The 25,279-nt window shown below is 45.2% G+C and overlaps 1 protein-coding gene and 1 long non-coding RNA gene across 5 annotated transcripts; one reads left to right on the forward strand and one right to left on the reverse strand.

Moving 5' to 3' along the window:
- The first annotated feature begins 317 nt into the window (after positions 1-317).
- LOC113008068 (uncharacterized) lies at positions 318-23,769 on the forward strand. Of its 4 annotated transcripts, XM_080290753.1 has the most exons (10): positions 8,435-8,544; positions 10,092-10,195; positions 10,281-10,392; positions 14,565-14,685; positions 16,418-16,541; positions 19,596-19,786; positions 19,939-20,105; positions 21,637-21,790; positions 22,066-22,193; positions 22,769-23,769. In XM_080290753.1, the coding sequence occupies exons 3-10, from the start codon at positions 10,390-10,392 to the stop codon at positions 23,477-23,479; spliced, it is 1,599 nt and encodes a 532-aa protein (XP_080146879.1). In that variant the 5' UTR covers positions 8,435-8,544; positions 10,092-10,195; positions 10,281-10,389; the 3' UTR covers positions 23,480-23,769. The 4 variants fall into 4 exon arrangements, 3 of the variants coding, with proteins under 3 accessions (XP_026001002.2, XP_080146879.1, XP_080146880.1); XM_080290754.1 differs by lacking the exon at positions 10,092-10,195 and having other exon boundaries at positions 8,476-8,544; XM_026145217.2 differs by lacking the exons at positions 10,092-10,195; positions 10,281-10,392 and having other exon boundaries at positions 8,385-8,544.
- LOC145421032 (uncharacterized) lies at positions 16,105-25,156 on the reverse strand. The gene is made up of 2 exons (XR_013902298.1): positions 24,792-25,156; positions 16,105-16,638 (listed from the first exon to the last, which is right to left on the reverse strand). It is a non-coding gene; the product is annotated as an uncharacterized LOC145421032 (long non-coding RNA).
- Positions 25,157-25,279: the final 123 nt, after the last annotated feature.

Below are 25,279 nucleotides of genomic sequence, written 5' to 3' on the forward strand. Positions count from 1 at the left end.
TGAATAATTTAGCGCCCAGTTATATTTCTGATTTACTCCATTCATACAATCCCAACAGAGCACTTAGATCGTCCAACCATAGGCTCCTAGCACAACCTAGGACTCGAATGAAGTCGAGAGGCGACCGGGCCTTTGCATCCGTGGCACCCAGACTCTGGAATAACCTCCCCGTTCATATTCGCACTGCTGAGTCTATCCAGTCTTTTAAATTATGTCTTAAAACTTATTTTTTTACTTTGGCTTTTGATTCTGTCTAGTTGGCTGTTTTAGCTTGTTGCGTTGTTACCTATTGTTTGTTGTCCTCTTTTATTGTTTGTTTTAATTGTCTCATGTTTTTATTGACTGTGAAGCACTATGGAAATGCCCCTGCATTAAGCAAAAGAAGCCGGTCAAACAGATCAGAGCCCCGATGGGATCAATCTCCACTTCTGCGCCGCTTGAACTGGTGTCTGTGGACCATATGCACCTGGAAGCCAGTAGGGGGGGCTACGAGTACATCTTAGTAGTCATCGACCACTTCACCAGGTTTGCTCAGGCCTACCCCATGAAAAACAAGTCGGGAAGGACGGCGGCGGAGAAGATATTCAATGACTTCATCCCCAGGTTTGGATTTCCAAGGCGGCTACACCATGACCAGGGCAGAGAATTTGAAAATGACCTGTTCATGGCCCTACGACACCTGGCTGGGGTTGCTCACTCGAGGACGACACCATATCATCCACAGGGCAACCCAGCCGAGCGATTTAACAGGACGTTGCTCCAAATGCTAAGGACGCTGGAGGAGAGGGCGAAGAGCAACTGGAAGGAGCACCTACCCCAGATAGTGTATGCCTACAACTGTACCAGGCATGAGGCCACAGGCTTTTCACCCCACTACCTCATGTTTGGTCGGCACCCCCACCTCCCAGTAGACCAAATTTTTGGCCTGTTAACCAGAGATCAATCTGAAACACCTCAGAGTTATGCCAAAAAGTGGGCGTCACGGATGAAGGAGGCTTACCGTATTGCAGCTGAGAACAGCCAGTACTCCAGTGCAAGGGGTAAGAAGTATTATGATCGTCACATACAGAACACAGTCACTCTCCAGTCTGGTGACAGGGTCCTAGTCCGTAATATGAGTGAGAAGGGAGGACCTGGAAAATTGAGACCCTACTGGGAGCAAACTGTGTATGTCGTCAAGGAACAAGTGGGTGACAGTCCCATTTACAAAGTATGCTCTGAGGCAGGTGGTGCTAAAACCCGCATACTTCACAGAAACCTTCTACACCTGGTAAATAATCTACCTGTGGACTTACCTGACCTGCAGAGGGGGCCATTGCCATCCAGAGGGGCTCGAAGGAAAAGGAGTGACCCTGCTGTGGGACATGACGGGATGGAGACGCCCGAAAGCAGCAACTCGGAAAACTCAGACAGTGAAGCACCCAGAGTGCAGTACTGGCTCAGAGTATCACCACAGGCTCAACGCCAAACAAAGAATCTGAGACCAATGCGTCAGTCCCAGAGAAATATTGAAGGAGCCCAGAATGTCCCTGGAAAACAAATATACATGCCACAGTCAGGAGGTGATATGGCAGAGCAACCCAGAGGCACTTCTCCTGAAAGAGAAGTTGAACAAGAACAAGGTGAAAACCAAACTGCAGACTGCTCTGTTGCTGATCCAGAACACCTTGATGCGGAGGAGTGTCCAGAGACAATGGCTGAGGGTGATGAGGCTCGACCGCTGACTTCTCAGGAAGCCACAGTGAGGAGATCCGCCAGGGGCAGGAAACCCCCTCGGGTTCTCACATACGAGTCCCTGGGCCAGCCATCTTACCGAGCACACGGGTCACTTAACCCCGCTGGACTTTGTACAGTACAGGCCCTGCCAGTCTGGGGAATTCCACCCCTCGCTGTGCCACACTACATCCCATACACACTACATCCCATCTTACTTTTATTTTTTCATGTCTATTTAAGCGCAATTTATGACAGTATGTTTGCACTGAAGCACCGCAGCAATTTCCTAATGTTGTAAACCTGCTCAACATTTGGCAATAAAACCCTTTCTGATTCTGATACCAACCATTCCCCTGCACGGTCGTGCCATACACAAACCCATATTGATACACACACTGACAAAATACCTTCGCTCTGAAATACGAAGATCAAGAACTGTTTCTAGGTGAGCGAGTTAAAGTGTTAAGAAGTGTGAACTTTCTGTGTATTTTTCTTGAAATGTCTGGAGCCATCTTTTTTTGTTTGGGAGCATGTGATCCACACAGAAATGTGGTCACAATTGTGAGTTAAGTGTTGTGATATATGGAGATTATTATGCACGTTTTATTTTGCTGGTTTATTGGTGTAATTTAAATCCACAATGTCATGTAAGTTCCCTGTTGCCAGGAGAGTGTATAACACTTTGGACAGTAGGGGGCAGCAGCGTGCTTTGGGAACTGAGTTGGGTGCATAGCTGCCGTAAGTTTTCCATTCTGGCAAGACTGACCAGGCGAACGGCAGCGTGTCTCCTGTGTTCACTTTCTCTCCTGTTTTACAGGATCGTAATCTGGCTACGCGCCCATCATAGTGGGGCCTGTAACATGTGCGCGCGTGTGTGTGTGTGTTAAACCCATGCAGTGAGGATTCAGAGCAGAGAGTCAGAGTTCAGGTCCACGCCCAGCACACGCTGGCCTCTATGCTTAATTACACGGCGGGACTTTGCACGCTGCTCAGCGCCTCTGTGTGAGGAAATGTTCCCGCAAACAGAAACTTTTAAAACGTGCACAGAGCACGGCTCACTTTTACAAACACCAACCTTAGAGTCCAAAATGATGTGCGTCAGAAATGCTTTGATTCGCTTCCAGGTTCTAATTCTCATTCACAGCAGGACAGCTACAAAGTGCACACACATGGCCAGAGTCCAAGCTAGCACGTTCGACTTAATCAAGGCCGGGTGGAGGGATTAGCCCTTTTTCTTAAACTGGGTTTGATCTCATGCACAAACATTTGATGTGAACAGAGGGTTCAGTTTCCTGGAGTTTCTCTGTTCTGAAACAGTTCAGTTTTGGCTCTGCAGGTGTCGCTGTGCTGCAGCCACACGACAGAGGATGTCAGGCAAATCAGTGCATGTTTGCTAATGTCCTGGTAGTTCCTCACACTCTGGTGGTCAAAGGCAGAACTGAAAGCTGCTCCTGAGTTAAACCATAAGCTATAAAGATACATTTATCATTTCTTATACTGTAACAGTCCATATAAACCTTTGATGGGCTGTTGCTGTTTGAAGCACCCCCTAAATGACCAAAACAAACGTTCTTCTTTATTTTCTGGCTGTTTGCAGCCCTCTAGTGGTTGTACGTGGAACTTCAGTTGAAAGTGTAGACATTTAAACCGCTAATCCTTTTCCAGAAAAACGAACGTGCAGATAAACACTGACGTTCAGGCTTGATGTAAGCGCACATTATTCATGACCTCTCCGCCTATTGGTTAGTTAAATGCCTCAGCAGTGACCAATGACTCGTGGTTAGCCGTCCTGACAGCAGACTCTGATAAGCACCCAGAGTCTTGCAGGCTTTGGGATCTGGTCTCATATGAGCAGCTTTTATGACATAATTATAGATCATGTGGTGTGAAGTCAGGGAGGGGTCAGGGCTGCACGCCCCATCAGCAAACAAACCCAGCAGCAGTGACACACGGTCCGCTTGATTTTTCTCCATGTAACATGAAAGATGCTCAGCCTGTGAGTGTCTGACTTCATCAGAGGGTCTCTGCACTTGATTTTCATGCTTACATCATTTACACTTAGCATTTATCAGACAGTCAGCGACTGCACGGAAACCTCCGATTGTTAAGGAAAAATGTGAATTCTCCACCTGGTTGCTGGAAGCGGTCACAGGGAGGTTTAGTGCTTCTCCATCCAGCTGGTGAATCCTTGTTTTTCCGGGCCGACCTGTCCGGTCTCTAGGCCTGTCCAACAGCTGACGTCACCTGGTTAGTGGTGAAAACCTAAATTTAAGAAGCACTGCTCATGAGAAGAAAATGTTTAAGATCACTTTGATTTGGAGGGGGCGGGGTTTATAACTTTTGCCCCAACCTGCCACCAGAGGGCGATTGCCATGCTGTCCATCTTTATATACAGTCTGTGTTTTCAAGTTTACCCAGTCAGGAACAAGGAGAACCGCTGGGTGAGTTTGCCCTCCTCGGTGACTGTCAGGCTCCTCCTGCTCTTCCTGAGCACAAACACTTGTAGTTATGCAACAGGCAGAAGTCTGTCTGTGAACGCCATCTGCTGTGGCAAACGCAAACAGAGCAGCTCACATTTCCAGCGTGCAGCGCTCTGACACACTGGGATTTTTCCACAGCTCTTCCCATCTGCTAAACTGGGCTGTAACACACCTCCATAATGGTTTTCAGGCAGTTCACAGAGGACTGGCACTGAAAGTCAAAGAGTCTGGAACTTTCCACCACAAAATGGGTGAAAATGAGCTCAGCGGGGTTTTTGGGTTTGACGTCACTCCCTCGTCCTGTCTCCGTTTCCTCTCCTGGTCTCTGTTCCAGCACCTTAACTCTGCATCAGGGAACGTGTTTTGCTTTCGGATGATTTGCACGCTTGTTGCAGGCTTCGTGATGACTTGTGTTTAAGGAGCAGGTTGTGTATTTGGAAACGGCTCGGCACCTTTGATTTGTATATAATTTGGAGTGAATGTCATAAACACGTCATCATGTGGAAGCTTTGTGTAGTCTGACAATAAAGTTTGAAAACGTGTTGTGATGTTGACTTTGTTACAGCTTCATGCCTGCACTTCACACCAACAGTAATAAACAACAGTCACAGTCAGACCAACAGGCTTTGATTCTAAATACCAGAGGTGGGACCAAGTCATTGTTTTGCAAGTCTCAAGTCAAGTCTCAAGTAATGTCAGGCAAGTCAGAGTCGAGTCTCAAGTCACTGGTGTAAAAGTCCGAGTAAAGTCACAAGTCTGAAACTTTGAATTTCAAGTCCTTTCGAGTCTTTAAAAACAAAATAATGAAAAAAGCATGTTGCAGTTATGCTAAATGTAAATATTAGACCATGTAATTTTAAAATGTGTTTTTCTCAACACATGACAAAATAGTGAACTTAGAAAATATACACAAATTGTGAAATTGCACCTCTTTAAAATGCAGCTCAATTAAACCTAGCTCCAAGAATAATTTTCACCGACAGTTCTGAGATAAGATGCATGTTATTCTTGGATACGCTTGTAGGACCGGCTTTAAAATCGCATGACAAAAGTATCATACACATTAAAAAAACTGTATCACCAACGTAGCCTGGACAAGATTTGCTTGTTAGATGAAGTCATGATCTCATCGTAGCAAGAGAGAAGCACCACCTACGTTCTTTATGCAACTTCAACTGTCGGAGAAAGTTGGAAGTTGTTCCATCTCTGTCTGTGATTCTCTTCTTGCATGTTTTGCATATTGCATTTCAGTTTTTTGTTGACTACTTCATAGTTTATGTACCTGAAAAAAATAACTCCTTGCAGCATTTTTGAGCGGTTTTTTTTTTTAATTTTTTTTTAAATCTGGTTAATTTGATCGGCTGTGCTACAGCTCACGCACACATACATACGGAGTGTGGTTTGAATAAATGAATCAATGAATTGAATTAATGGTGCACACTTTCTATATAATATGCATGTTAAATTTTATATTTGGGGTGAAATATCAAGTCTTTTCAAGTAAACCGGTTCAAGTCCGATTCAAGTCCCAGGTCATTGGTGTAAAAGTCCAAGTCAAGTCTAAAGTCATAAAATTAATGACTCAAGTCTGACTCGATTCCAAGTCATGTGACTCGAGTCCACACCTCTGCTAAAAACTTTATTAAAGCGAGTCGCTGAGACATTTCCTCACAGCTCTGCAGCTTTTCAGAGTTCACAGAAATAAAAGCGTTTAAAAAAACTCCTAACTAATAAACTCCCACAGCGCCCTCCAGCGGCGGCCCCCCGAACAACAGCCTGGAAACCACCGAGTGACGTTTGGGAAGCGCAATAGCAGCGAGACAGGAAGCGGAAGAACTTCAACGTAAGAGCACTGGGTCCTCCTGCGCTTTCTGCTGCCTGTCCTCAACTAACGAACCAGCAGAGGGAGCCCAGGGCTTTGTTTTCACACAGCGGGTGAAAGGAAGCAACAGCTGACACGATCCGCTCAGTAAATGTCCTTTTACCTGTAAGCCTGGTTTAGTAACCTGTCCTAATAAATTTGTGTTGTATTTCTTATAAGGGGCAAAGTGGTGTCAGCCCTGCGCTGAGAGGGCTGTGCTCATCCATCCGTCCTGTTCTAACAAAGACACGTTTCAGGAACACCTGTAGTTCCCTTTTATTCATATAGCATCAGTGAACAAACACACGTGTTACTGTAAGGTGAAGACCCCACAGAGTTAATGCAGGACAAACGTTCACTCGGATTCATTGATGAAGTGAATGCAGGACTACATGTGTGTCCTTCTCATGAGTGGACACACATGGATGTGAACCACGCGTGTTTGGCTGAGCCAAACAACCGCAGCAGTGATTCGAACCTAAAGTACTCTGGATACTGTTACTGTACAAATACTATTACATGTTTGTTGGTCAGGTGTCCTGTAGGAAGAAAACACGTGAATGTGCATGAACGCGTTTACATGAGGACAAAGTGACTTCAAGGGAAATACAAATCTTCACATTTTGATGTCTGTCAGTTATTTTGTTCATGAAGTTTTAATTTACGAATTTTTGAGCAGATGGTGTAAAAGGTTGTAACTGTATCGAAGTGTAAAGATATAAAGAAATTAATTTAATGAGTTACAGTGAAAACCAGTGTCTGTAAATGATAAACACGACTTTCAGTTTTTCTATTCATACAAATTTTATTGTGAAGAAACGGAATTTTCCGTTTTAGAGTTGAAGGAATGTCCGTAAATAGTAGAGAAATTCTACGGAATCTTCTGTTTTACCGGAAAAGTTCGTGAACTTCAGTAAAAGATCTACGATTTTTTTTTTACCCGAGCGAGGCCGCATCTGTCCACGCCAGTATAAACCACAGCACAGGATCCACCCACTGCAAATTAACGACACTGCACACTGACAACCCCAACTGCGACTACACCTCCCAGCCACCTCCTCCCAGCTTCCCCGACATTAAAATACCGAACTTATAGACCCCCCACACACCCCCAACCTTTCCCCTGAACAAGCATCCTTTATAGGATGCTTGTTCAAGGCTGCAGTTGGTCCAGAATGCTGCAGCTCGTCTTCTGACACGTACTAAAAGATGTGAACACATTTCCCCGGTACTTGCCTCCCTTCATTGGCTCCCTGTCCGCTTCAGAATTAATTTTAAAATTTTATTGTTGTTACAAAGCCCTGAATGGACAGGCTCCCGGGTATTTGTCTGACCTCTTGCAGACTTATACCCCCCTTAGAGCTCTTAGATCAAGTGATCTTTTGCTTTTAGCTGTACCAAGGTCGAGGCTGGTTCATGGAGGTGATCGAGCATTTGCAGTCGTAGCGCCTAAGCTGTGGAGTAATTTACCCCTACACATCAGACAGGCTCATACTGTCAATCTTTTTAAATCTTATCTTAAAACACATTTTTATTTACTGGCTTTTAATACAGCATGAGAGTTGTTTGTTAATTCATATTTGGTGTTTGCTTTTAATACTCTAAGTTGTTTTATTATGTATGTTGTATTCTTGTACAGCACTTTGGTAAACGCTCCTGTTGTAATTAAATGTGCTATATAAATAATTAAACTATTAAACTATTAAACTATATGCATGCGCGACGGGATCCCAGAGACAGCAGCTGATCCGGCGGGGTCTGGAGTCCCTACCTAAACACGGCACCCATCCTCCCCTCCTCACCCCCGAACATAACAGCCTTTCCATCCAGCTGGATCGCCGGTGTGGTGCCAGGGTTGGTATCCCCAGACGATTTGTTTCCCCTGCGTCGGGAGCGCGCACAGGGCTGTCCGAATCACGGATGAACACTATCTGTCGTTTTTAGATTTAGTTCACAAACACTTCTTATAAAGACGTATTACTGCTGAAATATTAGCGGCGTTGGCTCTTTAAACAGTAAAGTTACAGGATACAAATAAATATGAGCCACGGTGTGGAAATGATGCGCCGCGTGAGAACTTTTAATGCATCATTTTCTCCTGTAACCCACAAACACTCATCAGTGCGCGCTCCCGACGCAAGGGAAAAATTCTACCCTGGCACTCTGACACGCCCACGCGTGATGTTAACCACTCAGTTCCTACTGTGAGAGGTCCACAGTTCATCCCGATCACATTACAATAATTTAATAACATATTATTAAGATACAGAAAACTAGATCCAGCTTAAGGAAAAAAAGTCCACGGAGACCAGTGTAGAACTGTGTTGGTGCGGGAGGCTTTTACTTTGAAGGGCGTGGCAGGAAGCGGTGGTAGGTTTGATGTGGAGAGCTGAGAGGAGCCCGTCTGCGTCACAGTGTAAGGAGAGTTTCTGGGAGCTGCTCGTCTTTCTCCGAGGCTGTGGAAGCTCCGCTCCGGGCAGACAGGAGGTGAGTGACCGGGCAGAGGGCCACCGAGGCCGGCCGAGCATGTCCACGACACCGCTGTCTGTGTGTGGCTGTGTCGGTTCCGCAGGGAGCAGTGACCGGCGGGCACTCCGGGGCCGGTTTATGGTGTTTAACTACCGACTAGTACACGCGAGCAGGGGCCAGACTGTGGAGCGGACACCGACCAGCCGCGTGAAGTGATAACAATAACAATGATCATCATGATAACAATGATAATAGGGATAAGTGACTGATCAGAAAGTCAATCAGGGTGTCCGTGGTCACTGAGACTGTGTGTTGTGTTCCTCTGAACAAAGCGCTCATTAAACTAATCTGGTTTTGCCTTTTATTGTTTTAAACGTGGGAGAGTGGACAGGTTTCACCGTGGGCTCAGATTATTATATCACGATCTGTCACTCTGACAAACACCACGCTGACTAAAACTACTGTAATGCGCCAAATCACAACAACAGCGCCTTGAGGCGACTTTTGTTGTGATTTGGCGCTATATAAATAAAATTGAATTGACTTAAGTGCACGAGACTGTCCAGTTATTATTATTATTGTTGTTGTTTAGCAGCACGGTGGCGCAGTGATTAGCGCTGTTGTCGGGTCTTTCTGCGTGGACTTTGCGTGTTCTCCCCGTGTCTGTGTCCAGTCTGGTCTGTCTCAGACTGGCGACCAGTCCAGCGTGCAGGGTAACTGGGAGGCTCCAGCCCCCTGTGACCCTGACAAGGATCACCAGCAAGGCTGGACTGGGACAAAAAAATCGGCCCGGGCATTTTGACTAGAGACCGGCCCACCAGGGCCCTGTTTCAGGAAGCCGGTTTAGAGCAAAATCTGAGTAAGTATACCCTGAGTTAACGAAAACTCTGGGTTTTCGGTTTCACAAAGCGAGTTCAGCTGAAGCCTGAGTGAGTCACTATGACGACACACTCCGTGAAGCTAACCTGCCCCCTAGCAGGTTTACTACAACTAACCCTGACTGTCTCCGCCCCTTTGTCGGAAACCTGACTGTAGGAAGTGTCGGACATGGCGTGCCACTTCCTTGAAGAGCCAGTAGATGTTGAAGCCCAAATTCTCTGCAGAGCTCTCCGCCGGGAGAGAGTGATTAGAGCGCGTTTGGACATTTTATCATTTCCTGATGATTTTCTGTGCGAACGTCACCGTTTCTCAGCACAATCTATAATTTATTTGGATAACATCCTCAGGCCATATATTACGCATGTGACACATCGCGGACATGCTCTCAGTTCATTACATATTATTTGTATTGCACTTCGGTTTTTTGCAAACGGCAGCTTTCTGTATAATATTGGTTACGCTGAGCACGTTTCCAAGGCTACCGTCTGTCGGGCAGTCAGGAATGTCACAGTTGCACTGAAACGTCTCCTGTACTCGTCTGTGGTGTTCCCCGGTCATAGACCCACAAGATTTATCAAAGAGGGATGCCACAAAATTGCAGGTATCAGGATGAACGAAACTTAATTTATGATGTGGTGATACTTGAACTACTACTTAAATTTTACATTTATTTTCATGGTTCCCAGGCGTGATTGGCTGTACAGATGGTACTCACATTCCAATTATTGCTCCTTCAGTAAATGAAGGAGACTATGTGAACAGGAAGTCTTTCCACAGCATTAATGTACAGGTACATAGTTCCCTGTAGCATTTCAAACTAACAAATTATTTCATTATAGTAATGGATGCTAATTTGTGTTCTCTGCACTGTGAAGATCATATATGATGCTGCCAACATTATCACAAATGTGGAAGCCAAGTGGCCAGGCTCTGTCCATGACTCACAAATATTCCGTGAATGTACACTGAGCACAAAATTTGGACATGGTGAGTTGAGAATACTGTAAAATATATAAAGACCAATTGCTACAGGGACATTTGAACTGAAGTGTATCCTTCTGTCTTAGGAGAGTTCACTGGCTACTTGCTTGGTGATAGGGGGTATCCATGTTTACCCTATTTGCTTACCCCTTACCCTGACCCTGAACCGGGCCCACAGCAGCGATATAATCTGGCTCATTGCAGGACAAGAGCCAGAATTGAAATGACTATCGGAATGCTTAAGGCCCGGTTCCAGTGCCTGCAAAGACTCAGGGTCACCCCAGAAAGGGCATGTGACATTATTGTGGCATGTGTGATTCTTCACAACATTGCCACAATTAGAGGAGAACACTGTCCTTCTGAACCAAACATCAGCAGTGATCCAAACCATGAACATCCTGACCCTCCCACGGACATACAAGATGGAAGCGCAGTCAGAGACACCATATGTCACAATCATTTCTTTTGACCCATCACCTCAACATGTTGAAAGAAGAATAAACAGATTTTTTGTTCAACTGGCTTTATTGGTCACCTGTGTTTCCTGTACACAAAGTATTAAAAGATGTAAACCTCATAAAGTGTCTCTGTTGCTTCCTCCTCTGTAACAGCTGTCAATGTTTCTTCATTATTTTCCTGTAGTAAAGAAATAAACAACATTGCTGTTCTACTGTAAACTCATATAATCTGTGGAGTATTACTCACAACTGCATGTTGGTCTGGCTCAACAGGAGGCTGCACCAGATGCAGTACACCACCACCATCAACTGATAGAATATGAGGTTTATACAGGTCACTTATAACTTACAAGGGACCAAATGGCAATTAACAAACATACCAATCACCTTACACTTCATTGTCATTATGCTCTCAAAGACAACCAAGACTGAGGCAAGGCAAAATCAGTAGGAAAATAACTTCACTACAAAATAATTCATTATGGTAAAGAGTTTATCAAATGAATGTGTCGCACTGCAAAGGTGACTGTGAAGAAAGGATGTATGCACATCATGTATTATTTTGAATTCACCCCCTATGTAGGCACTTGTGTCTTGCGGGGTTATTGACTCAGAGGATGTCCCCGCAGAGATGCCTTCGGCCACAGGGCGCCCACTGTTTTGGCTGAGGGCCAACTGCTCAGCCTCTGTGAGTGGTGGTGGTGGAGGACCTCCACCTGTTTTTCAGGCCTCCGCTTTTTTTCTGTTGGCTATAACGGGTCACATTTGAGCATACAGAGTAAGCAAATATGTACTTGTAATGTGCTCAGATAATTTCAATAAGTGCTTACAGAAAGGAAATTAATGTAGCCTCTAACTGCAATTGATTTACATGGGACAAACAGACCAAGCACTATGGCTCATAATACAATTACACCTTACCTGTTTGGACTATATTTTTATATTTCATTTTTACTTGCTGCCAGGAACGTTTGGGGCCTGTTGGGTTGCACCTGCGCTCACATCACATCACAAAATAAAATGTATAACATATAAAATAAAATAACATATGATAAAATAACGTGTTAAATGGGTGGAAATCCCTAGATCAATGTTTATATTAACACTCACGCATTGACTCTGTCGGCTATGTTTTGCCATGCATGCTCCCTGTCTTTTGCAGCTGAGGCTGTGTTACTTTTTTCCTCAAAATTTGCATGTTATCGGCATATGCTGCCATCAGAATTTCGGCCTCAAGCGCTGTGAAATACATTGACCGCGCCTTCTTTCCCTCCGTCTCCATGGTGACTCGCTTAATCTGTGCTCCGCTTATCAGGGCTTTATGTATCCTCGTCCGCGCGCTTAACTTGGGGTTAAAGCAACTCCGCGTTGACTGAACTAATTGTTATCAGCCTTTCTGAAACCGAATATTCCGAGTTGGACAGTTCGGGGTTACTCAACCATGCGTATCGTTTTTCACTCTGAGTTTTCTAAACCGGCTTCCTGAAACAGGGCCCAGGATAAAGATTGAAAATGTGACGTCACTCAGGGGTAAAACCGCAAAGGATTCTGGGAACTTGTGGCAAGAGGTACTAGCGCACGCAGGCTTTCAATTGAACTCAGTCACACAGGATAAAAAGAAACACAAAAAATGGCAAGAAGCTGTTGTATTATTAACTGCAATAGCCGGTCGCATGACAGCCACGGAAAGCCGACGGGTAAAGAGATCGTTTTTTTTATCGGATTAAGTCGTTGAAGAGAAAATTTTTAAGCCATGTTTCCGAAGTAAGAGCCGACGGATGGTCTGGATATACCAAATATAACGTCTCAGAACCCTCCAGCTCACAGGTTAGTCTGCTCCAAGCATTCCCACAAAGGTCAGAGTTTTGTAGTAGTTAATACGTCATTTTCATAACATAATTGGTGATATAGGTTACAAGCAAGTCTGGCGCTGAACAGAAATTGTGGCGCTATGCTCCTTTGTTTATTGTGTTTATTGTGCATAAATAGTGAATTGTCCTGACACAATATTGCGTTTCGCTTCTGTTATTATGGTACACTGACAAAAACATGTACTTTTATTCACAGGATAAAACAGGTTTTTTGTATCACTAATTGCCCAGTACGATTACAGCATACAATATTATTGTCACTGCTACATTTCTGTGATGAACCAGAAATTATTTCCACTACTAATTAATTACCGTTGAGCTCAAAGGTCCTATTAATAAACGGTTAAGGAATGTGTATTTATGACGACGATTTGTGAGACTGGTAAACTTATGATACGTACGATGGTCTTTCGTTCTACACGGTGCATTTCAAGGTCCTGCACCCATCCGTCGGTAAACTGTACCTGGGCTTGTTGCAGTGACCTGAAGTTACTAAACTTGATGAGTGTATGCACTCACTCCAAGAACCGTATGATTATAAATCTGAGCGTGGTGAAAGTTGGGCAGCACGCTGACGTCTTTTGTCCCTCTGTGTGCTCGTAAGGGTCTGACCCTTTCACTCCTTTGATTTTTTTCTTGTATCTTTTCTTTGTCTTTTCGTCGAGTCTGTCTTTGTACGGACCGGCATTGTTCTCCTTTTGTTTTGTACATTCCTTTTTTTGTGCGTCAAAGAAAAAACAAGAAGGCATTGGAACCGGAGAATGAACGTTTTGCGGTGCTGCAAATGCTTGCATTTGATGCGGTACTTGGATTGTTTTGCCACGAGTTCCCAGCATGCAATGCGCGAAAATCACGTGATTGCTAAACAAGGGGGAGGGTGCATCCGGCCTCCTCGGCTGTAATTGGTCCAGCCCAGAGTCGATCATGACCAATTGGCCAATCCAACACCTTTCATACCTTTTATACCCTTCCTAAAAAAAAATAATAATAAAATCCATCGGCCCATAAAAACAAAAAATCACCAGCGGCCCACCGGGCACCAGAAGTGATGGTTTATCGCTATTGTCACTGTTATTGTTGTTGACTGTGTTGTGTGTTTTTCACGTGTGGTTTTTCAAACACCATACAGTAAACCTTTGATGTCCTGGTGTTTCACGCTCATGAACCGTCCTCATCGTGATGTTTTCACTGAAAACAGGAACTGGGAGACTTTCACAGCGGTGCTGAGGCTCCCAGCCTCTGGACCAGACTCGGGGTCCTGAGCGTGTTTCCAGTCAGTCTGCACGGCTCCTGTTTTTGTAAAAGAACGTCAGTTTTTTCTGCAGCTGCCGTCTCGTGAACACTGAGTAAAAAGTTCACCTTCAAGCTTTAACTCTGGTTTCTAATAATGTGGTAGAAGTGATGCACGTGGGAGGATGTGAGAGTGCTGAGGCAGCAGGGCTGGGCTCAGCGGCAGAGGAGGAAGAGGAGGAAGAGGAGAGAAGGTGCCAGACTTGCTGTGATGTCATCATTCATGCTTGATGCAACATGTTGACGATGTTGCCCACAAGTCTGAGAGTCTGTCTCTCTCTGAGCGTCCTCTCCCCTCTCTCGCCGTTTGCAGTGCGTCACTAAATGTTGTCTTTTTAGTGTTTCATCCTGTTTCCCTGCTCTCTTCCTGTGAAAAGGGGTTTTTGTCACCGCTGTCTGATGGTGGGGGTTTTCTGTCTTCAGGATGAAGCGGCTGCAGTTGGGCAACTAACTGAGTTTATGTTTAATTGACTGAAAATCTTTTCTCGAACTGAAACAATCCGAAACATTACAATCGTCTCGTCGATGAGATGTAAATGTAGATGATGTTTCGCTGCAGCTGGACCGCGTGGTGCTTCCTGGCTCTCAGCGCGTTTGCAGACGTGACGATGAATCCTGCCCACCTGTGACGATGGCCTGTCTGCCTCTGCTGCTCTGCCTCAGCTTGCTGCTGCACTCAGGTGAGTCATGTAAAAGCAGTCAGGTGTTCAAATTAGGGCTGCCACGATTAGTCGACTAGTCACGATTACGTCGACTATCAAAATCGTCGACGACTGATTTAATAGTCGACGCGTCGTTTGAAGCTTTGTAAGATCACAAAAGACGCAGGAATAAGTAGCAGGATTTAAGAGTGTAATAACGGACTGAAACAGAAGATGGCAGCACAGCATGTACAAGGATGCCAGCTGCCGTTAAACCCCGAAAAAGAAGAAGCAGCTGTGTCCCAGAATTCATAGCGCAGCCCAGCTCAGTTTCCAACAATGGCGGCAGCTAGTTAGTTTTAATATTACTCTTATTATTCTTTCTGGGTCACAAAATAAACGTTTAACATATTTTCAGGCGAGAATGTAGCTGTGTAAACCTCAAATATCGGCTTAGTTTATCAGGACACCGCATATTTTCAAAAGCGCTCCGACGTTTTCGGAGACGTCTGTTACCCACTAGCTCGATAGTTAGCCGGGGGCTAGGCTAACTAGCGCCGTGAGAACACCGGACTCCCGGCAAATCGTTTTCAAACCCACCGCCGTCTTTCGCTACTCAGGTTAAACATGATATATGAGTCACTTAGATAACTTAAAAATGTTGTTTGGCTTTTTTTGGTATTTTTTTTGTTCCTGAGTAAATCGGTTTGGCTGAGATTAAAGTTTTTACACAGCTGAATAAACGTCAAGCAGACAGCTGATTATCAGAAGTGTGAGATGCTCGAGAATTTACTCCGGTGTCCTGTTATAAACTACGAATCCTTGAGGCCAAGTCCATAACATGTAACTGTTTCAATTAGATTGATTGTCATTTTAACTGACTTTTTTATTTGAATTTTATTGAATTTTATTTTTTATTTTATTTGTATTCTTTCACTTATTGTTGCATGTGTGTTGTTGCTGCCTGTGTTTGAGTAATTTCTGTAACTGTGAGACATCTGCTGCTGCCTATCTTGGCCAGGTCTCCCTTGAAAAAGAGGTTTTTAATCTCAATGGGATAATAAATAAGGAGTTTATTAAACTTCACCGAAACAATCTGCAGATTTCATTAAAGTTTAACAAACTATCATCTTGTCTTTATTTTTAGTTAGCACAGACCTCAAACACTTAAAGCTGTAAGCTAATGATAGTTATATAAGAGCAGATGCTGCTGGTGCAATAAGCTGTACGTTTTACGTCCAATGGATGATGATCTGATTAGTCGACTAATCGCAAAAATAATCGGTGACTAGTTGACTATCAAAACAATCGTTTGTGGCGGCCCTAGTTCAAATACCGTCCTGCCCCACCCACACACAGGCTGATACCTGTCAGGTATTGTTTTGGAGGAAGGAAGGTTCAGGGTTTAAGTAATCATGGGCTCATCCGATTAGAGTGAGAATAAGCAGTCATCAATCATTTATAGGTTTTGTCGTTTTATTGTATAACGGGTAAAGGAAAGAAAGACACACATGGACTGCTCTCTCTCAGCTGCTGCCCCATGTGGGAGTGAAGAAAGAGTGAGGGGTAGGTGAGTGCAGTCCTTATATGCCGAGTGACAGGTGAGTGCAATTAAGGCCAAGCACCACACCCAATCAAAGGTGAGGAAAAGAAACAAGGTGCATCTGGTGAAGTGAATGTGCTAAAAGGTGAGCCTTTACAACAGGTATACTTTGGATCCTCGTGACTCAGCAGATTGCCTCACATATTTTCTCTTTTCTTCCTCTCGCAGAGCTCGCTCATCCGCCTCCCGCACCTGTTAACCTTTCTGTCGACTCTCTGAACTTCCGCCACGTCCTTCGGTGGAAGCCCGGCGACAACACGCCACCTGGGACAGAGTACGGGGTCTTTGTGAGGTAATTTGTCCGCCGTCTGTCCTCACGTCCTGTCACTCTCAGCCTGGTAACATGAAGACGATGGTGCTCACATCAAACCCCAAAAAACCTCTGAGCTCTGTGGGTGATGTAGAAACGCAAAGTTCAGACGCTTGAAGGATCAAGTTCAAGCTCAGCTGTGACTCCAGGCTTTTATTAACACACACACACACACACACACACACACACACACACACACACACACACCTGAGATAAAGGACAGGATTAAACACCTGTAAATAAAAGTGTTGCATCAGCTGCGTGTTTTTGTCAGATGCTTCCTGTCGAAGTTCAGAACACGATATTTTTTCTAAAGGAGGGTAAAAGTCCCCCCGTAGCCTGCTGGGAAATTCCACTGTTGCTTCTTCTTTTTTACCAAAAGAACGATTCAAAAATAGATTTCCTGTTTTATTTTGTAACTCACACAAGTTTGTCTGCACTTTTCTTCAGATCAAAGAAAGAAATGAAACAACAGAATAATTTCCTTTTTAATTATATTGTAATTATGCAGCTATACAAAGTTAGTTACAAGTTTTTTTGTTCATATTTTATAAAATCAGAGGAAACAGCTTCATCTTTGCAGTTTATCCAGAAGAACAGATTTCATGGAGACAGACGTTCTGGTCTTTAGACCCGGTGTCGTGTCCACGTGTGACGACATCAGAAACATTCGAGCCAAACTCGTCGTGACATGGGAAACATAAGCAGCTCGTTCGTACGCGTAAATAAAAAGACAAAGTGTGCTGTGATCGTGAGATGATGGAGGATCAGGTGTGTGAGTGGGGGCGTGACCTCCATGCAGGTTTATGATGTGTGGTAAACATGAAGCAGCCCTCCCTGCTGCCTGTGATGGCGTGCACGGCGTGCTCTGTGGGACGATGAGCCGCCGTCTCTGAGCAACTGCTGCACAGAGATCAGCTGGTCCAGGCTTCAGGGAGCGCTCCTCTCAGGCATGGAGGAAACCCCTGATAACAGACGCACACAGGCTCGAGAGCTTGAACACAGCTTACAGCTGTTTTCCATTTACGCGCACACACACAAAGATGTTCTAGCACACAGATCGTGGTTATTTTGGAGTGCGTGGAGATGAAACAGGAAGTGAAAGCAGAGCGGCGGGCTGAGGTTTGTGGGGACCTCTTCAGACCAGGGTCACCAACCTCTTTGCCCTGAGAGCTACTTTAAGGGTACTGAGTACTCCGAGGGGCGACGTGTCCGACACAGAGCTCGCCTTTAATATTCTAATATTATCAATAACAGATATTAGTGTGTGTGCAGGGACGACTCACACACTGACAGTGGGAGTTCTCACAGCTGATATCTCTGTGAACATGTTTGTAGGAAACCATCAGCTGATATGTAACCATGGAGACTGCCCCACGTTTGTACACGTCCTTCATATTTGAATGAATCTTCTAACATTTGTACCGATCACCAAATCTGTTGCATTTCCATCATTTTTCACGTTTTTCTACACTGTTTGACTTTGATTGTTTGGGCCGCGTTGCTGTGGTGATGATCTCCTGCTGGTGAACCGCGACCTTTAATCTGCTCACGTTTTCAGTCAGCTTCACTGGCTCCTTCTTCTTCTTTGGTGGAATATCTGCCTGGGCGGGGTGCTTTCTCTCTCCTGGGCGGTTTGTTCACAGCGAGCAGCTGGGATGGCTCTGACGCCGTTTCAGTTTCAGCACTCATCGTGAGGGTTCGCTTTACGTTTGCAAGGTTTAACATGAATACACTGAAACTGCTCGTGGCTTCGTGTTTTTCAGCTAGTTCAGAAACTGTGTTCTTCCTCATACAGCGTCCTCGTCACCAAACCACAGCCTGTGGGTCCAACGAGTCTTTATTGTCTTTAGGGCTGCCACGATTAGTCGACTAGTCACAATTACGTCGACTATCAAAATTGTCGACGCGGCGTTTGAAGCTTTGTAAGATCCCAACAGACGCAGGAATAATAGCAGGATTTAAGAGTGTAATAACGGACTGAAACAGAAGATGGCAGCACTGCATGTACAAGGATGCCAGCTGCCGTTTTTTGGTCTTTTATTTGTTCCTGAGTAAATCGGTTTGGCTGAGATTAAAGTTATAGTTTTTACACAGCTGAATAAACGTCAAGCAGACAGCTGATTATCAGAAGTGTGAGATGCTGGAGAATTTACTCCGGTGTCCTGTTATATTTTAGATAGCAAGGAGTTTATTAAACTTTACCGAAACAATCTGCAAATGTCATTAAATTTAATAAACTATCATCTTGTCTTTATTTTTAGTTAGCACAGACCTTAAACACTTAAAGCTGTAAGCTAATGATCGTTATATAAGAGCAGATGCTGCTGGTGCAATAAGCTGTTCGTTTTACTCCAATGGATGATGATCTGATTAGTCGACTAATCGCAAAAATAATCGGTGACTAGTCGACTATCAAAATAATCGTTTGTGGCAGCCCTAGTTGTCTTACAGCTAAAACGCAGCAGCATCCGGCTGCCTTCCTGCATGTCTTAGAAATGATTTTCAGGTTTCACTGAGTCTTCAGAGCCGGTGTGCTGGCCTCAGGTGAGCCAGCTTCAGGCCTCAGATGGGTTTCCATCAGGATCTGAACGAGCTGTCAGAGGGGATAAAACCTGTGATACGTGGTGCGTTCACTTGTCCTGTTTTAGCTCTGAAATATTGGCGTTGTGTCATATTCCCGTCTTAAGCACCCTGAATGCATCATCTTTTATCTGGAAACACGTCTACAGGCCTCAGCAGGTTAAAGGTCACAGCCTCGACAGCACGGCTTAGGTTTGAAAAGCTGCGTCTGAGCAAAGCAGCAGACTTCTGAGCTTTTTAATTAACATCTAAACTCCTCTCTTATTCATGAATGGTAACCTGACAGTAAACGTCCAATCAGAAATCAGCTTTCGTTTGAATCTAGGACCAGCTGGATTCGAGACATGAACAGCTCATCGTCGCTGTTTGAGCAAACAGTCGTAACACAAAGCAAATGTTTCTTTTACTGTTTTTGTCCTTCTGATCTAAAATGTTCTGTTTGTCGTTGTTCAGTGAGGAATGGAATGAGTGGGAACAGCAATGCAACATACCAACGCAGCCCCAATGCAACCTAACATCTGGAACATCGATGCCACTGATGCTACCAGAGTGGGAGTCCCAGTATTACCTGCACGTCAAATCGTTCTTCAACCAAACCTGGTCTCCGAGGTCCAAAATAATTGTGTTTGTCCCTTACAAAGAAAGTACGTCAGCATGAGCGTCTTCTGGGTGTCACACTGGTGCATTTGGATTTAAGTGTGTCCCATAATCCAGATCAGGCTTTGATTGAACTAAAATCTCTGGACTGGTTGAATCTTTACCAAAAGGTGACCGCGTGTTTTCTTCTGTTTACAAGCTAAATTAGGTCCTCCAGAGGTCTCACTGGTCGGATATGAAAACTACATCCAGATCAACATTTCACTGCCTTGGCCCGATGACCTGCCAAACTTTCCCAGTATCCAGCAATATTACGGAGCCAGTTTCAGAGTCTCATTTCGGATCGGAACCGATGGAGAAATTGGGGTAAGACATCCATTTCATCTCAACATCAACGTGCAGATTTAGACCTCCATCCATCCATCCATCTTCATCCGCTTTATCTGGGGCCGGGTCGCGGGGGCAGCAGCCTAAGCAGAGAAGCCCAGACCTCCCTCTCCCCAGCCACCTCCTCCAGCTTATCCGGGGGAACACCAAGGCGTTCCCAGGCCAGCCGAGAGATATAATCTCTCCAGCGTGTCCTGGGTCTGCCCCGGGGCCTCCTCCTGGTAGGACATGCCCAGAACACCAACCCCGGCAGGCGCCCAGGAGGCATCCTTGTCAGATGCCCGAACCACCTCAACTGGCTCCTTTCGATGTGGAGCAGCAGCGGCTCTACTCTGAGCTCCTCCCAGATGGCCGAACTTCTCACCCTATCTCTAAGGGAGAGGCCAGCCACCCTTCGGAGGAAGCTCATTTCTGCCGCTTGTATCCGCGATCTCGTTCTTTCGGTCACTACCCACAGCTCGTGGCCATAGGTGAGGGTAGGGACGTAGATCGACCGGTAAATTGAGAGCTTCGCTTTTACACTCAGCTCCCTCTTCACCACGACGGACCGGTGCAGCGTCCGCATCACTGCAGCCGCCGTCTGTCGATCTCCGGCTCCCTTCTCCCATCACTTGCGAACAAGACCCCGAGATACTTGAACTCCTCCACTTGGGGCAGGAACTCATCCCCGACCCAGAGTGGGCACTCCACCCTTTTCCGGCTGAGAACCATGGCCTCAGATTTGGAGGTGCTGATCCTCAACACCAGGGGCTCTGCCACCAAGGAGTTGTTTAACTGCCTCAGTGACCTCGCCTCCGGAAATTGGCGGGTCATTCCCCTCATCCCCAGACTCTGCTTCCTCCTTGGAAGACGTGTCAGTGGGATTAAGGAGGTCTTCGAAGTATTCCTTCCACCGCCTGACAATTTTCTCAGTCGACGTCAGCAGCGCTCCGCCAGCACTATACACAGTGCAGGTAGAGACGCCTGATACCTGACGGTTTGCCAGAATGTCTTCGAGGCAGTCCGAAAGGCTTTTTCCATGGCCTCTCCGAACTCCTCCCACACCCGAGTTTTTGCTTCAGCCACTGCCCGATAGGATAGATTTAGACCTCAGCTGGTGAAAGTCTTCATTCTAGAGTTCCTTTAAACCTGTTTGAGGCTTCAGTCACATGGGCCTACAGGCCGGTCAGCAACCTCTCGCCATCCTGTCCCTGAGCCAGCGGTCGCTGACTGGTGTCCAGGCGCGGCTGTAAAACGCATACAGTACATATACGATATAAAAATGGAAATGCAGCCAATCACAGCAGGCTTCTGCCTAAAAGCAGGTGTCGGGTTGATTGACATGAGGAGACTTTGACTTTGAGAGTCACCTGTCAGAGCAGGTGTTGCACACCTGGTCAGGCCTCCAAAGGTGTCTTCATGGCCGCGTAGAGGTCAGAGGAGAAAACGATGCTGAGGATCACACCAGTGGGTCGTGGACAAATCCCAGATGTGATTTTAATGACACGTTTCCTCCTTCTTTGACTTGCAGACGCTGGAAACAGAAAATAAAAGTTTTACCCTTGAAAACTTAAAGAAAGGGGCGGAGTACTGCATAGAGGTGAAGCTCAACACCAGAGAACTAAACAACCATGAGCCGTCTGCCTGGAAGTGCACCTTCACCACGGCGGTGGACCAGCAGAGAGGTGAGCTGATGTGCAGCCGGTAAGGCGGGCGTTGTTGCTGAATCAGAGCATAATGAGCTGCCACAATTCATCTGCCTCCTTATCTGTGTAAATATGCAGAGGGAGTAATTACTAACACATGCCAGGGCTGCCCCTCTCGCCAGTGGGACTCCTCCCCCAGCCACCTGCTCCACCCATCCCTCCCACAGCACAGCCACAAACCACACCCCTCCGCTGTACTTCGGCTGGTTCAGACGGTCGTCTGCATGGAATAATGTGTGTCTGTGTGTCTGCAGGCCTCACTTTAGGTTTGGTCATCGGCGTCCCGATGGTTGCCATCTTCATCGTCACGAGCTGCCTGCTCCTCCTCTTCTACACGGGAGTCATTTGTAAACTGAAGGAAACTGTGCCCAGAGCTCTAATTGTAAGAAATCCAGTTTCATGTGCACTCTAACACCTGTGGTTTGAGAGATTTTATAATGATGTGTTTATTTCTGCTGTGAAGTTGAACATCGCCTTCATTTCATCCATGAGCGTCTCTCAGAGGACAAAGTTCAAACGCTTTGAAGCTCCACAGTCGTAAAGCTCCTCCAGCATATTGTGATTTGCATTTCCACAGAAGGACCAAAGTCCTTCAAAGGTTAAGCAAATGAGTCAGCTGAGCTGAAAACAACTTCTGTTTTGCCCTGCTGCTCTGTGTATATCTTGCTTCAGTCTTAAATATGATCAACCTATCTCTAATAATCAGCTGTGTACCACAGGCCTTCAAGCTGGCTGTAGTTAAACCTTTACTCAAAAAGCATCTCTAGACCATCTCTAGATCCTTGAAAGAGTAGTTGTCAAACAGCTAACAGATCACAGTGACTGTCCCCAGAAAACAGCTTTGGCTGATGTGTTTGTCCTGCATACTTAGACACAGCTGTGACTCGATGATAGACATCTTCAGCAGAGTTTGCCTCTGTTCCTCCTTCTCAGAGCTTCTTTCTCTTCTCTTTGTAGACGGCTCTAACCAAAGGCTACGTCCTGGCCCCGCAGCCCACCGTCCCAGATCCCATCTCAGTTACCTCGGAGACCGGGGAGCATAACAATCACACAACATCACCTTCTGCCAACATTGACGATGTCTCAGAGGACGACGATGATGGCAACTATGTGAACAGAGCAGTGGATCTCTCCTCAGGGGAGAGCTGCTGCTGTGAGGAGCTGTCTGGCAACATGTCAACGAACAGCGAGCCAACGGCAGCACTGGACGCTGGAAGCTCAAGGTTATTTGCTAAGGTGAAAGTAACGGCGCTGCCTGCAGAGTCTGACGAAGGCCAGGTGGAGACGGAGGTGGAGGGAGCGCAGCTCTGTTTGGTGAAAGACAGGAGTCGAAGTGGAGTCTGGGGACAAAGTCAGGACGAGGAGGTGACGAAGTCCAAAGAGGACAAGGAGGTGCGGGACATCTCCGGCAATGTCAACCTGTTCTCAGTCACCCTCGCCTCAATGGCTGCACGCGATGGAGATGAGGAGGACGTCACAGGCTTTTTGAAAGAGTCCAGCCTGGAGGGTTTACCTGCCACAGACTCACAAACTGAATCAGATCACCTGACACCTCAAGTATTCCCGACACACACAGACCGCACTGCGAGCAGATGTGAAGGCAACAGCACGGACACGCTAACTGAAGAGGAAGAGGAGGAGTTCTCGCCCTATTTGAGAAACAGATGATACTGATGTGTGCTGCTCTGAGCGTCGATGACTCGCAGGGTCTCCTCGTGTTTGTAGACCAGCTTATTATTTGGTGCTGCAGGTCAGAAGATCTGCAAATGAACCAGCCGGATTTTCTGTGTCCGACTTTTTGACTTGTTTGACTGTGAACGTAAAACTGATGCTGCCAAATGGGGTCCAGACACTTTTTAATGTTGTTTGAAAATTAACATAAGCATTTTAAGAAAATCAAAGGAAACTGTGACATTTCTCTTTCTAATGTTCTTCATTAAATATAGATTTTAATGTTTGCTTTTCTCCTGGTTTCCATTCTCTGTACTTCATAATTAAGTATGGGTCATCTCACGCTGGGTCTCCTCTGTCTCAGACAAACTGTTTTTGCTGCAGTGACTTTAAAACTGTTGCTTTCTGATTGGCTGCCTCTTGTAAACAGAAGCTGGCTGGAGCTTCTGAGATGACCATATAAGGGTATACCCTCCCTCTGATATAATAGAGTCTCAGGTGTAGAAAAAACTGTCTGCAGAAGAGCCTTTGACTCACTTGTTCATACATTGAGCAATGTTTCATATAAACATCCATGGCTGGAACAGAAGATACGTGAACAGAAATTAGCAGAAAAAGAATAATGTGATAATTATTACATTTTATTTTTTAATATTTAAAAAAATGAGTCCTTAATGATTTTTCCATGCTACCTTACATTGGTGTCGTGGGTTTAAAAATTTGACTTAACTCAAAATTTTGATTTAGTAAATTGAAATTTTGACTTACGTACCTCACAATTTTGGGATCAAACTACCAACCTTCCAGTTAGCAGATGAACTGCTCTAACACCTGAGCTACAGCCACTCTACCCCATGCTAATATTGTTGCTAGCCAAATCATAATGCTAGTGGATTTCCAGATTACTTCAGCAGTATGACTGTTGACATTTAATAATGTAATCGGACTAAGCAAAGGTCTGCAGTGGTTTGTTGCAGCAGAGTTGTAACATGAAGGCAGTTTATTCCTACATTAGAATGTAAATGGGAACTTTGTAAGGGCAAAGATGGGGGTTAGCACAACTTCCAGAGGGTACAAAATCAGTTTAAAGGCTTATTTTGAGACAAACCTCCAAACCTTTCAATCACATTTGACTGCTGATGTTATTTGTGTGGTTTTTATGTGACCTCTGGAGTTACGGTTCATTTAGAGAAAAGTCACAGGTATATATCAGCCTTTTGTTTTTTAGTGAAGCAAGAACAAGGATTGATGTACACAACATGGCTACAAGATATGCACTTTCAATCAAATAAATAAAATGAGAACTTACTAAACTTCTTTGTGTTAAAAGGTTTCACTGCATTTTTGGTTTTCATAATCTTAAGGGTTTGAAAATAAGAAATAAAATCGTTATTTTATTCCACCGTGGTTTGTTGCTGTGGTTATAAGATGACCTGCTCGTGAAGCGCGTACACGGATATTTAAAACTAAATGTAAACCTCAAATCTAAGGAAAATAACCACAAACTATATCACATGACTTCTCAAAACTACTGGGAGCCTGTCAGGTAAGCGTCCGTGCTTCAACAACATCACGTGATTTCCTATCACCGACTTCCCGCGGTGCTGCATTCATGACCGCCGGTCTAATGAGATCTCGTGAAGAGACGGCGTTATAAACTGTAAAGAAAAAAATATCTATAGATATATATTTGCTACACCCGATTTCAGGGACGATGTCCCGTTAAATCAACTGTGACGGTATATTTTATGGCGTCTGTCCCGTTGTATTTAATGCTGTGTGTCAAACGAAGTTTAC

Source organism: Astatotilapia calliptera, chromosome 16 (assembly GCF_964374335.1).
Source record: "Astatotilapia calliptera chromosome 16, fAstCal68.1, whole genome shotgun sequence".
NCBI classification, from domain to species: domain Eukaryota; kingdom Metazoa; phylum Chordata; class Actinopteri; order Cichliformes; family Cichlidae; genus Astatotilapia; species Astatotilapia calliptera.